This window comes from Balaenoptera musculus, chromosome 6 (assembly GCF_009873245.2).
Source record: "Balaenoptera musculus isolate JJ_BM4_2016_0621 chromosome 6, mBalMus1.pri.v3, whole genome shotgun sequence".
NCBI lineage: Eukaryota > Metazoa > Chordata > Mammalia > Artiodactyla > Balaenopteridae > Balaenoptera > Balaenoptera musculus.
This window is the reverse complement of record NC_045790.1, coordinates 67,004,157-67,024,400: the sequence shown is the minus strand read 5'-3', so window position 1 is coordinate 67,024,400 and position 20,244 is coordinate 67,004,157. Positions and strand designations below refer to the sequence as shown.

At 41.8% G+C, this 20,244-nt stretch overlaps 1 protein-coding gene across 3 annotated transcripts in view; it reads right to left on the bottom strand.

Annotated features, from left to right (window-relative positions):
• MAMDC2 (MAM domain containing 2) overlaps positions 1–20,244 on the bottom strand; it is a 175,593-nt gene that overhangs the window by 87,766 nt on the left and 67,583 nt on the right. For all 3 annotated transcript variants that reach the window (XM_036856677.1, XM_036856676.1, XM_036856678.1), the window contains 3 exons: positions 8,126–8,397; positions 6,534–6,618; positions 3,276–3,413 (listed from right to left, as the gene is read on the bottom strand). In XM_036856677.1, the coding sequence (XP_036712572.1) occupies positions 3,276–3,413; positions 6,534–6,618; positions 8,126–8,397 (495 nt within the window). The remainder of the gene's footprint in view (positions 1–3,275; positions 3,414–6,533; positions 6,619–8,125; positions 8,398–20,244) is intronic.

Sequence of the window (20,244 nt, the reverse complement as noted above, 5' to 3'; positions counted from 1 at the left end):
TTGCAGGACATTTGGTCCTATCCAAAATGTCCATAAGACATTTAGTCCATGCCAAAAGGTCCTTGATATTTGATCCTGTCCAAAACATCCATAAGATATCTGGTCCATAAGACATTTGGTAGATGCCAAAGGTCCTTGATATTTGATCCTGTCCAAAACCATTTGGCATGGACCAAATATGCTTATGGATGTTTTGGAGAGGACCAAATTTCAAGGACCTTATGGCATGGACCAAATGTCTTACTGGATGTTCTAGACAGGACCAAATGTCTGCTGATCACCCAAAGTAATACAGGGCTCTGATAACTAACTGGGTCTGGAGCACAAGCCTTCTGACTTCTAGCCTAGTCCTCCTTCTCTATCTCTTGTTGATGCAAATATGGTCAGAATGTTCTGTGCTCACAAATGAGAGTGAGGAAGAACTAGTGGTGATGCATTCTTCAAAGAATAGATGATACTCAGGTAACATAGTCAAGTGGATGATTTGACACTAGTCCACAGGTCTGCTGTCTCTCCCAAGAAATACGTGTTCTCCAAGCCACCTGGTCCTTGCCATCATTGAGAATGAAAAATGACGCACTGAACAAGTAATTATTAGGTCATGACATTGGTTACCCAGAGGATCTGACTTTGGAACTAATTTTTAAGTAATTTGGGAACAGTTGTCTAACACTGAAGCTTGTACCTCTGTGATAATGACACCAAGGATTATTGTAATTTTAATGCATTTGTCTTTCAAGATTCTCTCTATTCCTTGCGCTAGAATTTTAAAATATGGCAGAAAAACAATCTCAGAATCAGTCTACTTCCATAATTAAGAAAATGTCATCTGGCATTTCTTTTTGAAACCCCAAGACATTGTTAGTTGTTTTATTCATTTAAACAAAGGTTTCAAGAGGTAGTAACATTTTATTGTTTTGAGTTAACCCAACTGTCATTTAAAATACTCATTCAGATTCATGGATTAATCTGTCATAACAGCTTATCATTCACTCTACACATAACATTCATTAGCGTGTGGTTCCTACAATGGCCACAAGTAGAGATGGGCTGTGTGTCTTTAGGACCAAAATATGGATATACATATGGAAACCCAAATCTTTTGTCATCTCCAAGAGTGCTAAACCTTACTTTTAAAAGAAGGAAGTGAATACTTTTTTGGTCTTTTTCTAATTTCAATTCCTTATGTAAGTGACCATAGATATATCCAAAGAAATGGTTTCTGGGGCATTTTTCGTTCTCTTGTTCTACCTTTCAGTCCTATATCTACTGAGATAATCACCATCTGGTTAATCAAACTAACACACTGCTGTGATTGCAACTCTCTCTTCTCAAAGACCTCCAATGGCCTCCCATCATCAATGGAATAAAGTTAAAATCTCTTTCCTGGCATTCAAAGCCTTTTAGAACTGCCCCCACACTGTTTTCTCACTCATCTCTCTCTCTCAGCTGCTACCCCTTGCCAGAGGCATCATGGCTCCTGCCTCTCTTGTCTCTGCCTGTCCAAATCATGCCCATCCTTCAAATACACTTGACTTCTCGCATCATGTCTTCTAGAACATCCAAACAGTAAGTGATCCCTCTTGTCGCTGAATACCAAGCACCTTTCTTCTTTTTTTGGAAGCACTCGACACATACTACTTTGTCTTACATCCATTTGTGGTAGAAATCTTTTCCGCTTTCTCAAATGTATGTTCCTTGAAACCGGGCAGGGGCCATAGAGGACCTGACATTTTAATCGTCATTTTTCCAATCATACCTAATACAGTGTTGAATGAGTGAAAATGCTAGATCCAAAGTTGGCTTTGTCTTAAACAGGTAAGCCACAGGAGACTCCAACCTTTCTTATATATGGTTACTTATAAATATGTTGTTCTAAGAATCCTGGGCATGTTAAAAAAGAAAAGGAACTTACAAAAAAGGTTGCAAAGTAGAAGTTGGCTAACTGGATCTGCCCTGAAGATGTGTTTGGTTGGCCTTGTGGTGTTTTTTAAGAGAATATTCACCAAGTTAAAAATTGGGAAAATTTCATATAAAACCCATGCCTTGCTGATTATCTTGCAAAATCGAAAGACCTGGTTCCCTGGGCTTGCATTCTCGCATGGCGGCAACTAATTGAAGTTGAGTACTCTTTGTACGTGGTCCATGCTCTCTAGTTTGCCACTGTCCTCACCCAGCCCATATGTCACTCTCTTTATACCATCTGCCTGGCCCCTTTGGGAAACTGAATCTGAGACTCTGGATATAACGGAGACAGAACAGGAGCAAAGAGAACAATAAGGACAGAATGAAGACTGTCCAAAGCCAAGATAAGCCATAGGATGGACACTTAAAAAATGTTGGGGACGTGCTTAAAAATATTGACATGAAGAGAAACTACAGTGACTGAGGAATGAAGTAAAGAACCATAAAAAGTTGCCATGTCTTCAGGCGGCTGAAGGGGACACACTGTCATCATCAGCAATTTATTGTGACTGAGCAGATCACCTCAATATCTGCATGGCAAAGGACTGAAAGGGAAAATGTTACCGTTTGCAGCAGAACCAACATTCCTATTCTGTCCTTGATGGAAAGCCAGTCACCAGAATCTTCTAGCTGGTCAACAAGAACTTGCAGTTGATGACTGGAATGTTTTGCAACTGTAGGGAGACCTAGGCTTTTATGAAGCCTACCAAGGTCCAGGTGAGAGCTGCCATAACTCACAAGGAGGCAAGCCCTTGCCCTGTCTCTGTGGGGACTTTCTCCTCCAGCCCACTGCTCACTGATAACCTCTCCTCTCCATTTTCCCTGCAGAGAACCAGCCCGCTTGGCCACTAGGGGGCCCTATTGCTCACCTCATTCAGGACTGACCATCAGTACTATTGGCTCCCCTCCCTGCCACCAGGGAAGTTCTTAAAAACGTATTCCCATCACTCCATCTACTTTTAGTGAAAAGTAACCTAGGATTATTCCAGCCTTGTCTTTAGAAATAAGAAATGTTGAACAGAAAACAGAGAAGAAAGTAAAGCATAATATGGAAATGTGAAAATAGCAAGACCAGGTCACAGGGGAAGAAAAGCCGTTATCTGGGTGGCCTTCTCCTTAGTTACAGAGCTCGTGTCTGCAGTTTGCCTCTATCTCACGGCTTACTCTTCTCTTCCACCAGGGCTCTCAGTCCCTACTCACCCTCCTCTCTCTGTCTCCTTCTCTGTCGACAAGCCACAGTCAGGTCAATGTAGAGAGAGATGGCAGAAACAGTTATCCTGGAACAAGGACTCCATTTGTCCCCAGCTCACCCAGTTCACTCTTGAAGGTGTGATCCTGCGGGAGAATGGAGTGGGAGTTCCGAATGCTTCCTCCTCCAACAAACCAGTTCACGTTGGGGTTCCAGCGGTTCACAAAGCCACAGAGATGATTTTCTTCAAAGTCACATTCTGGCAAGAGAGAAATAAAAACAGACTTCATGTAGATGTAGTTATGCTTGGGTACACCCAGGCTCACTGCAGTTTGCTATTAGATACTCAGATATGTTTCTCACTCCCTTTGACCACTGGGATCTTCGTACCAGGACCCCTGGACAATGACGGTCAAGAAGAGAGATCCTGTAATGAACAGAGATTGTAATTCATCATTGCTTCTTTGGATTGTGGCCCTTCCGCCTACTTGCCATGTGGCTTGCAGTGTGACCTCTCCTAGCCTCTATTTGTTCATATGAGAAATAGGGGGACACTCCCCCTGCACAGGGCTGTGGTAAGTGTGGACAGCTGCCAGCACAGTGCCAGGCACATGGTTAGTGCTCGGTCAGTCAGCCAACTCTGTGTCAAAGCACTATTTAGAGCTATGCTTTTAGCTCCAGGAAGTTTATCTACCACCTTTCTGGTAGCTCATTCCCCCATCCCCTTCTCTCTTGATAGTAGACAAGGTACTAAGCTAAGGGCTAAGGGGCATGTTTCCTAGATGCTAAAATCATCTGCTTTGCTTATAAACAAGAACCTGGTCAGCGTAGTCGGGACAGGAATATCTTAGGCACTGGGTCCTACTGCAGCTCCTGAGAGGAGAAAAAAAGAGAAGACAAAGAGACTCTCTTTCCCCTTTTCAGTAGCACTGACATGTTTGCATGGATAAATTGTTCCCAGTCAACAGACTCCTTTAGGGGGAACAAGAAACTCACAAGCCAGTTCTTTCATTGACCCCCATAATTATCAATTAAAAATATGAAGTGTGATTGTGCTGGTCATCTCTTATTGGCCCCTCCAGTCCCACCCACCTTTCTTCCACGCTGCTCCATTCTCCAGAGGTTGACGTGTATGGCCTTGTATGGACTTCCCTGCCTTCTGGCTTCTCATTGGATTCAACCAATGGAAGGTAGGAGGAGAGCAAGGTTGGGGGTGTTTATTCCTCCAGCTCCCCCTCTGCCAGGTTGCCATGGGTTGGCTGTGTCCCTCTATTGAGGGACCGTACAGCTACTGTCTCCAGGTTCTGGTAACCCCTTCTCCCTTGCCCCTTCAGACCTAAAGATATTGATGGCTCATGGGTCATCACCCTGACTAGTCCTGGATTACTGCACTAGCTTTGACTGGTTTCCTTCACCCACCCACACCTTTGTAGTCCCTTTAGTGAGTTTTCCTCAAATTGCTCAGGTTGAATGTACTCTGTTTCCACTTTCCTGCCAGGGTCCTGACTGATACAGTTATCAGTGTGCTTTTGCATTAACAAGCATTGAACATTTTTAAGATTTTCATTTTCAACTTTTCCACTACAGCATCCTCTAACCCATGCCCAAGAGTCGGTGCCAAAGGCTGCCGCAGAGTAAAAGAAAAAGCAAAATATTCCTCAATGTGCCAGGCAGTATTCTGAGCACTTTATACAAATTAAATTATCTAATCCTCAAAACAACCCTACAAGGTATGTGCTATTATTAACCTCATTTTACAGATGAGGAAACAAGGGAAGCAAAAAGAGTGCACAGAAAGAAAGGTAAGGTGAGAGTATGATCATACAGTTCGACAAGAAAAAATATCAGCGCTCCTTTCGTGTTTTAAACAAACTAGAAGCCATCAAGTGATTTGGAGAAAGGAAATTAACATTTTTGAGTGCCAAGCACTGTGACAATCACCTTCACATCCCCGATCTTATTAGTCCCCACAACAATCCTACGAGGGAAATATTTTATCCCCATTTTGCCGGTAATGAAACAGAGGCTGAGGGGCGCAGTGCATTGACTAGGCCAGCAGGTGGCGCTCCACTAGGTATGTCCGACTCAAGTCTGTGGGGTGTTAAGATCCCCGCAGCCGCCACTAAGGAGCTCCAAGGAAGATACAGTCTTAACTCACTGTATCTTCAGAAAATGGTCGCAATCTAGGTCGGTTTTCTTTCAGAACTGCCCTTGACTCTCTTGCCTCTTTCCTTTCCACAGCCATTCAGCCTCCAAGTACTGTCAGTGCTGAAAAATCTCTCAAATCTACCACCTTTATCCCATTCCACTGCCAACCCCAATTTTAGACCCTCGTTATGTCCCCTCTGTAAGGTCACAGTCACTTCCTAAGGGTTTTCCTATCTCTGACCTATTTTCCTTGTTTCCAACGCATTTTCCATGCGGCAGCCAGAGTCATCATCTGAAAACGCAGCTGCAGGCCCCTCCCCTGATGACTGACTTTTAACGCCTCCCAACCACATAATCCCGGAACCCAAGCTCCACAGCTGGGCTCCAGACTCTTCCTTAACAGACTCCCTTAACAGTGCTGATTCTCACTTCAAACACTACCCAGCCTCTCGCCTTTGCCCGGACACACTCTGTGCTGTCCACCCACTATAGGGTCTGCCCAGAAAGAGCGCTTTCCTTCCTACCCTGCTCCTCCACCTGACTAAATTCTACTCCTTCTTGAAACTACGGCTCAAATGCATCTCCTGGATTCAGTCCTGTCCGATTTTCTCCCCTCCTCCCTACACCTCCACAGCACAGCTTGTCCTTCTCCAGCAGAATTTGTCATATACAGAAACAGCTTCAGTAGGAGGCAAATGGAAGGTGAGTGACCTCAGGACATAGAGTATGTCTGCTTTTGATGCCCTCTCAGAAGCTGGCACAGAAGAGGCACCTACCAACCCTGCTCAAGTGGAATCTAAGTGACAACTGTGATTATAAAGACAGAGCAATGGTGTGTAAGAGAGAAATGGAGGAAAGTGAGGAAAGAGGTAATACAGAGGTAACAGGATGCCTGCTTTCTGGCAAATGCTACAAAAAGCTGAATTTGCAGCAAACTGGATATTATGTTTATTAGAATATGTTGAGCTTAAGGCAGCAACTCAGGTTACAGTCGCTGCATCTACTTTTCTTTCATCAACCCAGGCAGTCGAGGCAAACTCTAACGAGCCTTCCTCTGCTAAAGACAGAGAAACATCATACAACACTCAAGTGATGCAAAATTCAAAATGCACTACATGGTGTCGTTTATAAAATGCCCTGCCTTTCGGATTGATTCAATTCCCTCTGGCAACAGCAGATTTTAGAAAAAGATGCATGTTTTGATGATGCAGTGAAAAGGAAACCCACTTACCAATACAGTAGCCAGTTGTCATCTTGATTTCAAAGACTGCAATGCTGGCTGTATTTCCATGTCCTAGCACGCCTTCTATTAAAATCTGTACAACACATGGGGGAGAAGGGAGTTAGACTTCAAAACACCACGTGTCCTTTATCAGTATTTCAGCTACTTGTCAGGAGCTGTTCAGTGATTCAAGGCAAAACGAGATTGTTTGTCTCAGCTCATTGCTATTGGATACCAATCTCATGATGGACTTTACTGGAAGAAGGCGTGTGTGTGCATGTGTGTACACAAGCTCATACACATATTCTCAGAACTTTGAGGTGAGCAAGGTGTCCAATAAGAGCTCAGAGTCAGCTGGCTTCCATCGTAAATGCAGCCACGACCTTCTCCGGTGCTTGTGGTGGCACCAGCTGGCTGCAGATGGAGAGGAGAGCTTGTGTCCCTGGGGAAATCCATTCTGAGACTAGCCAGGAACTGAAGGCAGAGGCCTCAGAGGGGGAAAAAAAAAATCCCTTGCAGGAGGAGGTAGGAAGTGCCATTTGACTAGTGGTGGGGGATTTCTGCATGAGGTGGAAGAGGCTCAAAACTCATTTTGTAGTTTCTATATTGCTGAAAATTTGAAAATTTTACATAAAGAACAGAGAGAAGCATAACAACTTATGTGGCTGATTTCAAGCACTGTTCATAGTAGGTCCTACTTCTGAAAATATTTGCTTCTCCTTATGTGATTTTAGTCCAATATTTTGCAGCTATGCTGGTAGATTTAGGGTGTGATATACTGTCTGGAGGACGCTGTGAAATAGGGAACTCAGACCTTCAATGCTCCTTCCCTTAATCCACCCTGCTGCCCGATGGGAGGGACCACAAGCAGACAGGGAAAGTAGGAGAATACCGTATTTCAAAGCTTGTTGAGGAAGAAGAGATATGGGATAGGGAATTGAAAAGGGGATTAGGAATGGAGAACGTTTTCTTGAAGGCTCCGCTTTGTCCCCCATGACATGTTCTCACTAAATATCACACTTCATGGCCGAGTTCAGATTACATCTTCCTTCCCTGCTCCAATCCACATCCAACTTTATCTTACTTTCTCTACCTTATTTTCCCATTACTTCTGATGGAACAACTTCCATCTCTGAAAAGGAATCAGAACATGTCCTTTAAGTATCTTTCCTCTTTCAATGTATTTTCACTTTTTTATTATAGTTAATGTCTTGTTCAAAATTTATAGCAAACAAACCATTAGGAAGACAACATAAACACATACCACACATAACTTAGGAGGATGAAACAAAATGATAAGAAATGAGAATGCTCCCTAAAGCCCACTGGAAAATAAATTCCCATTGAAGAGGTTGGTTTGAGCCCCTTTTAGAGTCTTACAGAAATCCCACTTATATACACACAAAACAAATCTGGGAAGAAGCTCTTTTAAGGAATAAACAAAATATTAATTTACACTACTGATATTTTTCTATGATGCAGCTCCCATAAAATGTCACATCCTAACACAGGAGATAACTAACTTCAATGGCAGAAGTTTTCATAAGATCTTAGAATAGCATAATGCCAAATAAGAAGCCCTGCACATAAATTCTACCTACCTTGAATTTCTTGGAACTGTTTTGCAAGTCCAAGCTGGCTATGAGCCAGCTGTCCGAAGGTTCCTTGGCTGACCAAAGCAAGCGATCAAAGCTTTCATCATCAAATCTCACATAGAGGTTCAGCTGGCTGGGCTCTGATGGAGACCCCAAAGACGTGGTTATCTGGTAGACCAATCGGAGGCAGCTCCATTCCTCAGCCCGTAGATCAGAACTCAGCAGCACGGCTTTCTCCCCCTGCTTGGCAAAGGAGGTGTCCACATAAATGTAATGGCCTGGAAAGAGGAAGGGACACAGAGAAGAGATCAATCTTCTGCTCACAACTCAGGAAAATACACAACTGGGTCCAGTAAATCTGAGGGCAGACAATGCCTGCAGATGAATTTTGTGGGTCCACTGAATGTTGCCTGAACATGGGGTCTCTGCTTCTGGTGAAAAATTAGAAGGTCCAGTAACACCAAGGCTACTTTCACATGACACATGACAATAAGAATGCAGAGCTGAGTAGTGCTGCCTCTTCAGAGGTGGTATGTGGGCTCCATTTTGCCATAATCCCCACTACTCCCTGTAACCTTCTGACATTGAAGCCAAGTATCTGTTGCCTCTAATCACCTTATAACAGGCCCATTTAGCACATTGCATTCATCTTCCTGGTCCCCATAGGCATATGAGTTTGAGAACCCAGGCTAAGGGGCTTCAGAATCTGGAGGAGCAGCATTCCTCTGCTGGAGTCAGAATGCCTTGGTGGATCCCATCCCTTTCCATAGCTCCCCTCATCCCTAATGACTCAATCTGCATTTGACTTGCCTCATTATTGTAGATTAAATTGATTTGGTTACCTTAGATCTTAGAGCCTAGGCAGAAAAAGTTCATTGCAAGTTCATTAGGCATAAGACTCTCCTCCTCTAGACTCTTCCACGACCGAATCTCATAGTTCTGATAACTAAGTGAGAAAGTACATGCAAAACATGTAGGACAGGGCTTGGAAATCAGTAGACACACTGGGGCCAGCAATCATTATTTCCCTCTCCTCCCTTGTCCGCTTCCTCGCTCCCTCCTTCCTCCCCTTCCCTTCTGTCTTCACCTTCCCTTTTCTCCCATCCCTCTCCACTCCCTCCTCCTTTCCTTTCCCTCTCTTCACTCCTCCTCCCTCCTCCTGCCCCCCTCCCCTCATCCTCCTAATATTGACAAGGGGTGCTCTGCTGGCTACAGCAGCTGTAAAATAGCATTCCTATGACCAAAAAAAGGGGTTGGAACTGAGAATTCTCACTTGAGCCTTCCAAATCTAACTCTGGTCGTTGGCTTCCTTAACAGTGATCTCATCTGCCTGTGGGTCTTGGGGACCCTCTGCCTTTCTGACTTGCACCCTCATGCTTGCTCAGAGGTTCCCACATTCGTGGCCAGCATCTAATATGCAGTCTTCTGTCATGTGACCGCCCACCCTGCCCCTTGCATTTGGGGCTCCCCAACACTAAATTCTTACTGGAAAGGCCCTAAAAGGCCTCTTTGCTTGATGTTCTTCAGCCCCTCTTCCCACACTTGTTGCCCCAAATGCTGATCCCAGCCCCATCCTGTGGCATGTGCAGACAGGCCAGTGGCAGCTCAGCTGATGATCACCCTCACAGTTAAGGCACAGTTAGGGCGTTGTCTTCAAGGAGCCTCACTTGCCTGTGGAAGCTTTCAAGATCAAGGTCTATCTCCAGCTGGCAGTCTTCTCAACATAGCAACCACCCACTGGGTGCAAATACAACTGCTTCTAGATGCCAACCCAGGCACCCTCTGTGGATAAACCTGGCCCTTGCGGTAATCACCAGCAACACCATTACCTCTTAGGTACAGCGAACACTCATTATGAACCAGGTGCTGCTCTAAGTGCTTCACATATACTTACTAGCTGTGGGGTTTGTTGGGTTTTGAAGCACTAACTAAGCTGGGGTTCTTGATGCCAACCCTTTTTTGAAACATAATGTTGCTTCACTGTGACATGAGGGAATGAATAAGCACCATCCTCCTTGTCCCACTCTGCTACTACCCCAAAAGAAGGGACTCTAAGCAGACTGGTAGTGGGGTGGGGTGGAGATGGGAATTGATGGAGATCCTGAGAGCACTTCAAACCTTTTCTGAGGAAGTAGAGGGTTGGTACATGGGATATAAAAGAGGAAAGAAACAAAGAAAGTCCGTGCTGTGTCCTATGGATGTTTACATTGCATGCCAACTTGGTTGCCATACGAGGCCCACTTCTCCCTGGGACACTTGCCCAATTTCTCTCCCTCCTTCCTTTCCCCATTCTAGAAGGGACAAACTCACAGCAGAGGCTCTCAAACTTGAGCCCAGAGTCACCTGGAGGGCTTGTTCAAACCCAGATTGCTGGGCCCACTCCTAGAGTTTCCGATCCAGTAGGTCTGGGGTGATGCTGCACATCTAACAGACCACATTTCTGAAAAGTTCCAGGTAATGCCGATGCTGCTGGTCTGTGGGTCACAATTTGAGAACCACTGATTTACACATCTGACAGAGAAATAGGACTCATTCTCAGGACACTTCTTATCTATCAAAGAAAGGTCAGGCATGTAAGTACTGATAACATGCAAAGGAGGGAGGAAATAGTTTTACTTGGAGGTAGAACTCAAACTTAAGTAAATGTGTGTTATAGTAGGCTCAATGAGTACATCTACTGGTGGTTATCTTGATTTTTCAGTGAATGCCATAAAAAATCTTTCTTGACATAATCTTTTATTATATCAGATTTTATTATAAGCATATGCTAATGCTCTTATGTTAAAAACCTTTGAGAGCACACAGTATATAAAATGTATTATTTTAAATACCATGATGTTATACAGTATGAAAGTTAATGCTATTTATTGAGTGATTTTGACATCTTGGCCATAAATATTGGCTGTTTCAAATTATTCAGATTTTGCATGCAAATTACAGACCTCAAAATCGCTCTTAGGTCATGCTGTATGGATATGCCTATTAGCTGCATTACAATCCATTCAAAGATTTATCCACCCAAGTGATTTTGCATCCACTCAGCAGAATAATGCATTTTCTTAGATCAAATAACTAGCTCAAGAGCTACCACCTCCACTACTACTGCCAATCTCAAGACAGATTTTCTTAATTAATCACTACATTTTTTCTTTTGCTCAGCCTGGATATAGCCTCAGAATCTTTCTAAATACAGTGTTCCATGTAACCACTACCAATTAATCTGAACTGGCACCTAAGCTGGAACTATTTCTTATCCTTGCTTGTGGTCAGATTACATCTTGTGGTCATATTAGAGCCAAATTGAACTAGAAGGAATGTGGCACATTTTGAAGAGCTTTTAGAAAATTAAGAAAGAATGAGGAAGATACTGACATCAGGGATGGTGCCTTTCCCTGGACTGCCACTAATAAAATTGCTATTCTAGAAAAAATTGATAATGTTTTTGGTGAGTTGTTTTTTTCTCTTACTTTATTAAAAATAATCATTTCAATAAACAAATGGGACCTAATCAAACTTACAAGCTTTTGCACAGCAAAGGAAACCATAAACAAAATAAAAAGACAACCTACAGAATGGGAGAAAATATTTGCAAACAATGCAACTGACAAGGACTTAATTTCCAAAATATACAAACAACTCATACAACTCAATAACAACAAAAAACCCAAACAACCCAATCAAAAACTGGGCAGAAGACCTAAAAGGACATTTCTCCAAAGAAACATACAGATGGCCAGTAGGCACATGAAAAGATGTTCAACATCACTAATTATTAGAGAAAAGCAAATCAAAACTAAAATGAGGTACCACCTGACACGGATCAGAAAGTCTACAAATAGAGAGGAGCTTCAAGATGGCGGAAGAGTAAGATGTGGAGATCACCTTCCTCTCCACAAATATATCAGAAATACATCTACATGTGGAACAACTCTTACAGAACACCTGCTGAACGCTGGCAGAAGACCTCAGACCTCCCCAAAGGCAAGAAACTCCCCATGTACCTGGGTAGGGCAAAAGAAAAAAGAAAAAACAGAGACAAAGAATAGGGACAGGACCTGCACCTCTGTGAGGGAGCCGTGAAGGAGGAAAGGTTTCCACACACTAGGAAGCCCCTTCGCGGGTGGAGACTGCGGGTGGCAGAGGGGGAAGCTTCGGAGCCACAGAGGAGAGCGCAGCCACAGGGGTGCGGAGGGCAAAGCGCAGAGATTCCTGCACAGAGGATCAGGGCCGACCAGCACTCACCAGCCCGAGAGGCTTGTCTGCTCACCCGCCGGGGTGGGCGGGGCTGGGAGCTGAGGCTCGGGCTTCGGTCGGATCGCAGGGAGAGGACTGGGGTTGGCAGCGTGAACACAGCCTGAAGGGGGCTAGTGCGCCACAGCTAGCCGGGAGGGAGTCCGGGAAAAAGTCTGGAGCTGCCAAAGAGACAAGAGACTTTTTCTTCCCTCTTTGTTTCACGGTGCGCGAGGAGAGGGGATTCAGAGCGCCGCTTAAACAAGCTCCAGAGACGGGCGCGAGCCGCGGCTATCAGCACAGACCCCAGAGACGGGCATTAGACGCTAAGGCTGCTGCTGCTGCCACCGAGAAGCCTGTGTGCAAGCACAGGTCACTATCCATACCACCCCTCCCAGGAGTCTGTGCAGCTCGCCACTGCCAGGGTCCCGTGATCCGGGGACAACTTCCCCGGGAGAACGCACGGCGCGCCTCAGGCTGCTGCAACGTCACGCCGGCCTCTGCCACCGCAGGCTTGCCCCGCATCCGTACCCCTCCCTCCCCCCGGCCTGAGTGAGCCAGAGCCCCCGAATCAGCTGCTCCTTTAACCCTGTCCTGTCTGAGCGAAGAACAGACACCCTCAGTCAAGCTACATGCGGGGGGGGGGGGGGGGGGGCAAATCTAAAGCTGAACCCCGGGATCTGTGCGAACAAAGAAGAGAAAGGGAAATTTCTCCCAGCAGCCTCAGGAGCAGCGGATTAAATCTCCACAATCAACTTGATGTACCCTGCATCTGTGGAATACCTGAATAGACAACGAATCATCCCAAATTGAGGAGGTGGACTTTGGGAGCAACAATATATATATATATTTTTCCATTTTTCTCTTTTTGTGAGTGTGTATGTGTATGCTTCTGTGTGTGATTTTGTATGTATAGCTTTGCTTTTACCATTTGTCCTAGGGTTCTATCTGTCCTTTTTTTTGTATAGTTTTTAGTATTATCATTGGTGGATTTGTTTTTTGGTTTGGTTGCTCTCTTCTTTCTTTCTTTTATTTTTTATTACTTAAAAATTTTTTTTAAATTATTATATTTTTTATTTTAATAACTTTATTTTACTTTATTTTATTTATTTTATATTATCTTCTTCTTTCTTTCTTTTGTTTCTCTCTTTTATTCTGAGCCGTGTGGATGACAGGCTCATGGTGCTCCAGCCAGACATCAGGGCTGTGCCTCTGAGGTGGGAGAGCCAAGTTCAGGACACTGGTCCACAAGAGACCTCCCAGCTCCACGTAATATCAAATGGCAGAAATCTCCCAGAGATCTCCATCTCAACACCAAGACCCAGCTCCACTCAACGACCAGCAAGCTACAGTGCTGGACACCCCATGCCAAACAACTAGCAAGACAAGAACACAACCCCATCCATTAGCAGACAGGCTGCCTAAAATCATAAGGCCACAGATAGCCCAAAACACACCACCAGACGTGGACCTGCCCACCAGAAAGACAAGATCCAGCCTCATCCACCAGAACACAGGCACCAGTCCCCTCCACTAGGAAGCCTCCAAAACCTACTGAACCAACCTTAGCCACTGGGCGCAGACACCAAAAACAATGGGAACTACGAACCTGCAGCCTGCGAAAATAAGACCCCAAACACAGTAAGTTAAGCAAAATGGGAAGAGAGAGAAACACACAGCAGATGAAGGAGCAAAGTAAAAACCCACCAGACCTAACAAATGAAGAAGAAATAGGCACTCCACCTGAAAAAGAATTCAGAATAAAGATAGTAAAGATGATCCAAAATCTTGCAAATAGAATGGAGAAAATACAAGAAATGTTTAACAACGACCTAGAAGAACTAAAGAGCAAACAAACAGGGATGAACAACACAATAAATGAAATTAAAAATTCTCTAGAAGGGATCAATAGCAGAATAACTGCGGAAGAAGAACAGATAAGTGACCTGAAAGATAAAATAGTGGAAATAACTACTGCAGAGCAGAATAAAGAAAAAAGAATGAAAAGAATTGAGGACAGTCTCAGAGACCTCTGGGACAATATTAAACACACCAACATTCGAATTATAGGGGTCCCAGAAGAAGAAGAGAAGAAGAAAGGGACTGAGAAAATATTTGAAGAGATTATAGTTGAAAACTTCCCTAATATGGGAAAGGAAATAGTTAATCAAGTCCAGGAAGCACAGAGAGTCGCATACAGGATAAATCCAAGGAGAAACATGCCAAGACACATATTAATCAAACTATCAAAAATTAAATACAAAGAAAAAATATTAAAAGCAGCAAGGGAAAAGCAACAAATAACACACAAGGGAATCCCCATAAGGTTAACAGCTGATCTTTCAGCAGAAACTCTGCAAGCCAGAAGGAAGTGGCAGGACATATTTAAAGTGATGAAGGAGAAAAACCTACAACCAAGATTACTCTACCCAGCAAGGATCTCATTCAGATTTGACAGAGAATTTAAAACCTTTACAGACAAGCAAAAGCTAAGAGAATTCAGCACCACCAAACCAGCTTTACAACAAATGCTAAAGGAACTTCTCTAGGCAGGAAACACAAGAGAAAGAAAAGACCTACAATAACAAACCCAAACAATTAAGAAAATGGTAATAGGAACATACATACTGATAATTACCTTAAATGTAAATGGATTAAATGCTCCAACCAAAAGACACAGACTGGCTGAATGGATACAAAAACAACACCCGTATATATGCTGTCTACAAGAGACCCACTTCAGACCTAGGGACACATACAGACTGAAAGTGAGGGGATGGAAAAAGATATTCCATGCAAATGGAAATCAAAAGAAAGCTGGAGTAGCAATTCTCATATCAGACAAAATAGACTTTAAAACAAAGACTATTTATTACAAGAGACAAAGAAGGACATTACATAATGATCAAGGGATCAATCCAAGAAGAAGATATAACAATTGTAAATAATTATGCACCCAACATAGGAGCATCTCAACACATAAGGCAAATACTAACAGCCATAAAAGGGGAAATTGACAGTAACACAATCACAGTAGGGGACTTTAACACCCCACTTTCACCAATGGACAGATAATCCAAAATGAAAATAAATAAGGAAACACAAGCTTTAAATGACACATTAAACAAGATGGACTTAATTGATATTTAAAGGACATTCCATCCAAAAACAACAGAATACACATTCTTCTCAAGTGCTCATGGAACATTCTCCAGGATAGATCATATCTTGGGTCACAAATCAAGCCTTGGTAAATTTAAGAAAATTGAAATCATATCAAGTGTCTTTTCCAACCACAGCGCTATGAGACTAGATATCAATTACAAGAAAAAATCTGTAAGAAATACAAACACATGGAAGCTAAACAATACACTACTTAATAACCAAGAGGTCACTGAAGAAATCAAAGAGGAAATCAAAAAATACCTAGAAACAAATGACAATGAAAACACGATGACCCAAAACCTATGGGATGCAGCAAAAGCAGTTCTAAGAGGGAAGTTTATAGCAATACAATCCTACCTTAAGAAACAAGAAATATCTCAAACAACCTAATCTTACACCTAAAGCAATTAGAGAAAGAAGAACAAAAAACCCCAAAGTTAGCAGAAGGAAAAAAATCATAAAGATCGGATCAGAAATAAATGAAAAAGAAATGAAGGAAACGATAGCAAAGATCAATAAATCTAAAAGCTGGTTCTTTGAGAAGATAAACAAAATTGATAAACCATTAGCCAGACTCATCAAGAAAAAAAGGGAGAAGACTCAAATCAATAGAATTAGAAATGAAAAAGGAGAAGTAACAACTGACACTGCAGAAATACAAAGGATCATGAGAGATTACTACAAGCAACTCTATGCCAATAAAATGGACAACATGGAAGAAATGGACAAATTCTTAGAATTGCACAACCTTCTGAGACTGAACCAGGAAGAAACAGAAAGTATGAACAGACCAATCACAAGCACGGAAATTGAAACTGTGATTAAAAATCTTCCAACAAACAAAAGCCCAGGACCAGATGGCTTCACAGGCGAATTCTATCAAGCATTTAGAGTAGAGCTAACACCTATCCTTCTCAAACTCTTCCAAAATATAGCAGAGGGAGGAACACTCCCAAACTCATTCTACGAGGCCACCATCACCCTGATACCAAAACCAGACAAAGATGTCACAAAGAAAGAAAACTACAGGCCAATATCACTGATGAACATAGATGCAAAAATCCTCAACAAAATACTAGCAAACAGAATCCAACAACACATTAAAAGGATCATACACCATGATCAAGTGGGGTTTATCCCAGGAATGCAAGGATTCTTCAATATATGCAAATCAATCAATGTGATACACCATATTAACAAATTGAAGGAGAAAAACCATATGATCATCTCCATAGATGCAGAGAAAGCTTTTGACAAAATTCAACACCCATTTATGATAAAAACCCTCCAGAAATTAGGCATAGAGGGAATTTTCCTCGACATAATAAAGGCCATATATGACAAACCCACAGCCAACATCGTCCTCAATGGTGAAAAACTGAAACTATTTCCACTAAGATCAGGAACAAGACAAGGTTGCCCACTCTCACCACTATTGTTCAACATAGTTTTGGAAGTTTTAGCCACAGCAATCAGAGAAGAAAAAGAAATAAAAGGAATCCAGATTGGAAAAGAAGAAGTAAAGCTGTCACTGTTTGCGGATGACATGATGCTATACATAGCGAATCCTAAAGATGCCACCAGAAAACTACTAGAGCTAATCAGTGAATCTGGTAAAGTTGCAGGATACAAAATTAATGCACAGAAATCTCTTGCATTCCTATACACTAATGATGAAACATCTGAAAGTGAAATTAAGAAAACACTCCCATTTACCACTGCAACAAAAAGAATAAAATATCTAGGAATAAACCTACCTAAGGAGACAAAACACCTGTATGCAGAAAATTATAAGACATTGATGAAAGAAATTAAAGATGATACAAATAGATGGAGAGATACACCATGTTCTTGGATTGGAAGAATCAACATTGTGAAAATGACTCTAGTACCCAAAGCAATCTACAGATACAATGCAATCCCTATCAAATGACCACTGGCATTTTTCACAGAACAAGAGCTAAAAATTTCACAATTTGTATGGAAACACAAAAGACCCCGAATAGCCAAAGCAATCTTGAGAACGAAAAATGGAGCTGGAGGAATCAGGCTCCCTGACTTCAGACTATACTAAAAAGCTACAGAAATCAAGACGGTATGGTACTGGCACAAAAACAGAAATATAGATCAATGGAACAGGATAGAAAGCCCAGAGATAAATCCATGCACATATGGTCACCTTATCTTTGATAAAGGAGGCAAGAATATACAGTGGAGAAAAGACAGCCTCTACAATAAGTGGTGCTGGGAAAACTGGACAGCTACATGTAAAAGAATGAAATTACAACACTCCCTAACACCATACACAAAAATAAACTTAAAATGGATTAAAGACCTAAATGTAAGGCCAGACACTATAAAACTCTTAGAAGAAAACACAGGCAGAACACTCTATGACATAAATCACAGCAAGATCCTTTCTGACCCACCTCCTAGAGAAATGGAAATAAAAACAAAAATAAACAAATGGGACCTAATGAAAGTTAAATACCTACATAGACATTTCTCCAAAGAAGATATACAGATTGCCAACAAACACATGAAAGAATGCTCAACATCATTAACCATTAGAGAAATGCAAATCAAAACTACAATGAGGTATCATCTCACACCAGTCAGAATGGCCATAATCAAAAAATGTACAAACAATAAATGCTGGAGAGGGTGTGGAGAAAAGGGAACCCTCTTGCACTGTTGGTGAGAAGGTAAATTGATATAGCCACTATGGAGAATAGTATGGAGGTTCCTTAAAAACTAAAAATAGAACTACCATACGACCCAGCAATCCCACTATTGGGCATATACCCTGAGAAAACCATAATTCAAAAAGAGTCATGTACCAAAATGTTCATTGCAGCTCTATTTACAATAGCCAGGACATGGAAGCAACTTAAGTGTCCATCAACAGATGAATGGATAAAGAAGATGTGGCACACATGTACAATGGAATATTACTCCGCCATAAAAAGAAACGAAATTGAGTTATTTGTAGTGAGGTGGATGGACCTAGAGTCTGTCATACAGAGTGAAGTAAGTCAGAAAGAGAAAAACAAATACCGTATGCTAACACACATATATAGAATAAAAAAAAAAAAAGAAAAGTTCTGAAGAACCTAAGGGCAAGACGGGAATAAAGACACAGACCTACTAGAGAATGGACTTGAGGATATGGTGAGGGGGAAGGGTAAGCTGGGACAAAGTGAGAGAGTGACATGGACATATATACACTACCAAACGTAAAATAGATAGCTAGTGGGAAGCAGCCGCATAGCACAGGGAGATCAGCTCGGTGCTTTGTGACCACCTAGAGGGGTGGGATATGTAGGGTGGGAGGGAGGAAGATGCAAGAGGGAAGAGATATGGGGACATATGTATACATATAACTGATTCACTTTGTTATAAAGCAGAAACTATCACACCACTGTAAAGCAATTATACTCCAATAAAGATGTTAAAAAAGAAAAGTCTATAAATAAGTAATGCTGGAGAGGGTGTGGAGAAAAGGGAACCCTCCTGCATTGTTGGTGGGAATGTAAGTTGATGAAGCCACTATGGAAAACAGTATGAAGGTTCCTCAAAAAGCTAAAAATAGAATTACCATATGACCCAGCAATCCCACTCCTGGGCATATATATGGACAAAACTATAATTCAAAAAGATATATGCACCCCTATGTTCATAGCAGCACTATTCACAATAGCCAAGACATGGAATCAAGCTAAATGTCCATTGATAGATGAGCGGATAAAGAAGAAGTGGTATATATATACAATGGAATACTACTCAGCCATAAGTAGTATGGCTACTTTGCAGCAACATGGATGCAACTAGAGATTATCATACTAAGTGAAGTCAGACAGAGAAAGACAAATACCATATGATATCACTTATACGTGGAATCTAAAATATGATACAAATGAACCTATCTATGAAACCGAAACAGATTCACAGACATAGAGAACAGACTTGTGGTTGTCAAGGGGGAGGGATCGACTGGGAGTCTGGGGTTAGCTGATACAAACTATTACCTATAGAATGGATAAACAAGAAGGACCTACTGTATAGCACAGGGAACTATATTCAATATCCTGAGATAAACCATAATGGAAAAGAATATTTTAAAATGTGCATATATGTATAACAATCATTTTGTTGTTCAGCAGAAATTAACACAACATTGTAATCAACTATACTTCAATTAAAGAAAAAAAGAAAGAAAAAATTCATTTCACCACTTAGTGAGTTAATGAAGTTTCCTCTGTGTATGAAATATTTCATTTATTCCATCCTAATGAGATTGACAGCTGGAATTTAATCTTGGACATAATTTACATACAATAAAATTCACCCTTTTAATGCAATTCAGTGTTTTTTAGTATACTCACAAAGTTGTGCAACCATTACCACTATCTATTTTCAGAATCTTTTCATCCCCCCCAAAGGAAATTCCATACCCATTAATAGTCATTCCTCATTTTTCCCTCCCCCTAGCCTCTGGAAACCATGAATCTACTTTCTGTGTATATGGATTTACCTATTCTGGAAATTTCATATGAATGGAATTATATAATATGTGGTCTTTTGTGACTGACTTCTTTCACTTAGCACAATGTTTTTGAGGTTTATCATGTTGTAGCATATATCACAATTTCATTCTTTTTTGAAGCTGAATAATATTCTATTTTATGGATATATCACTATTATTTATCCACTCATCAGCTGATGGACAT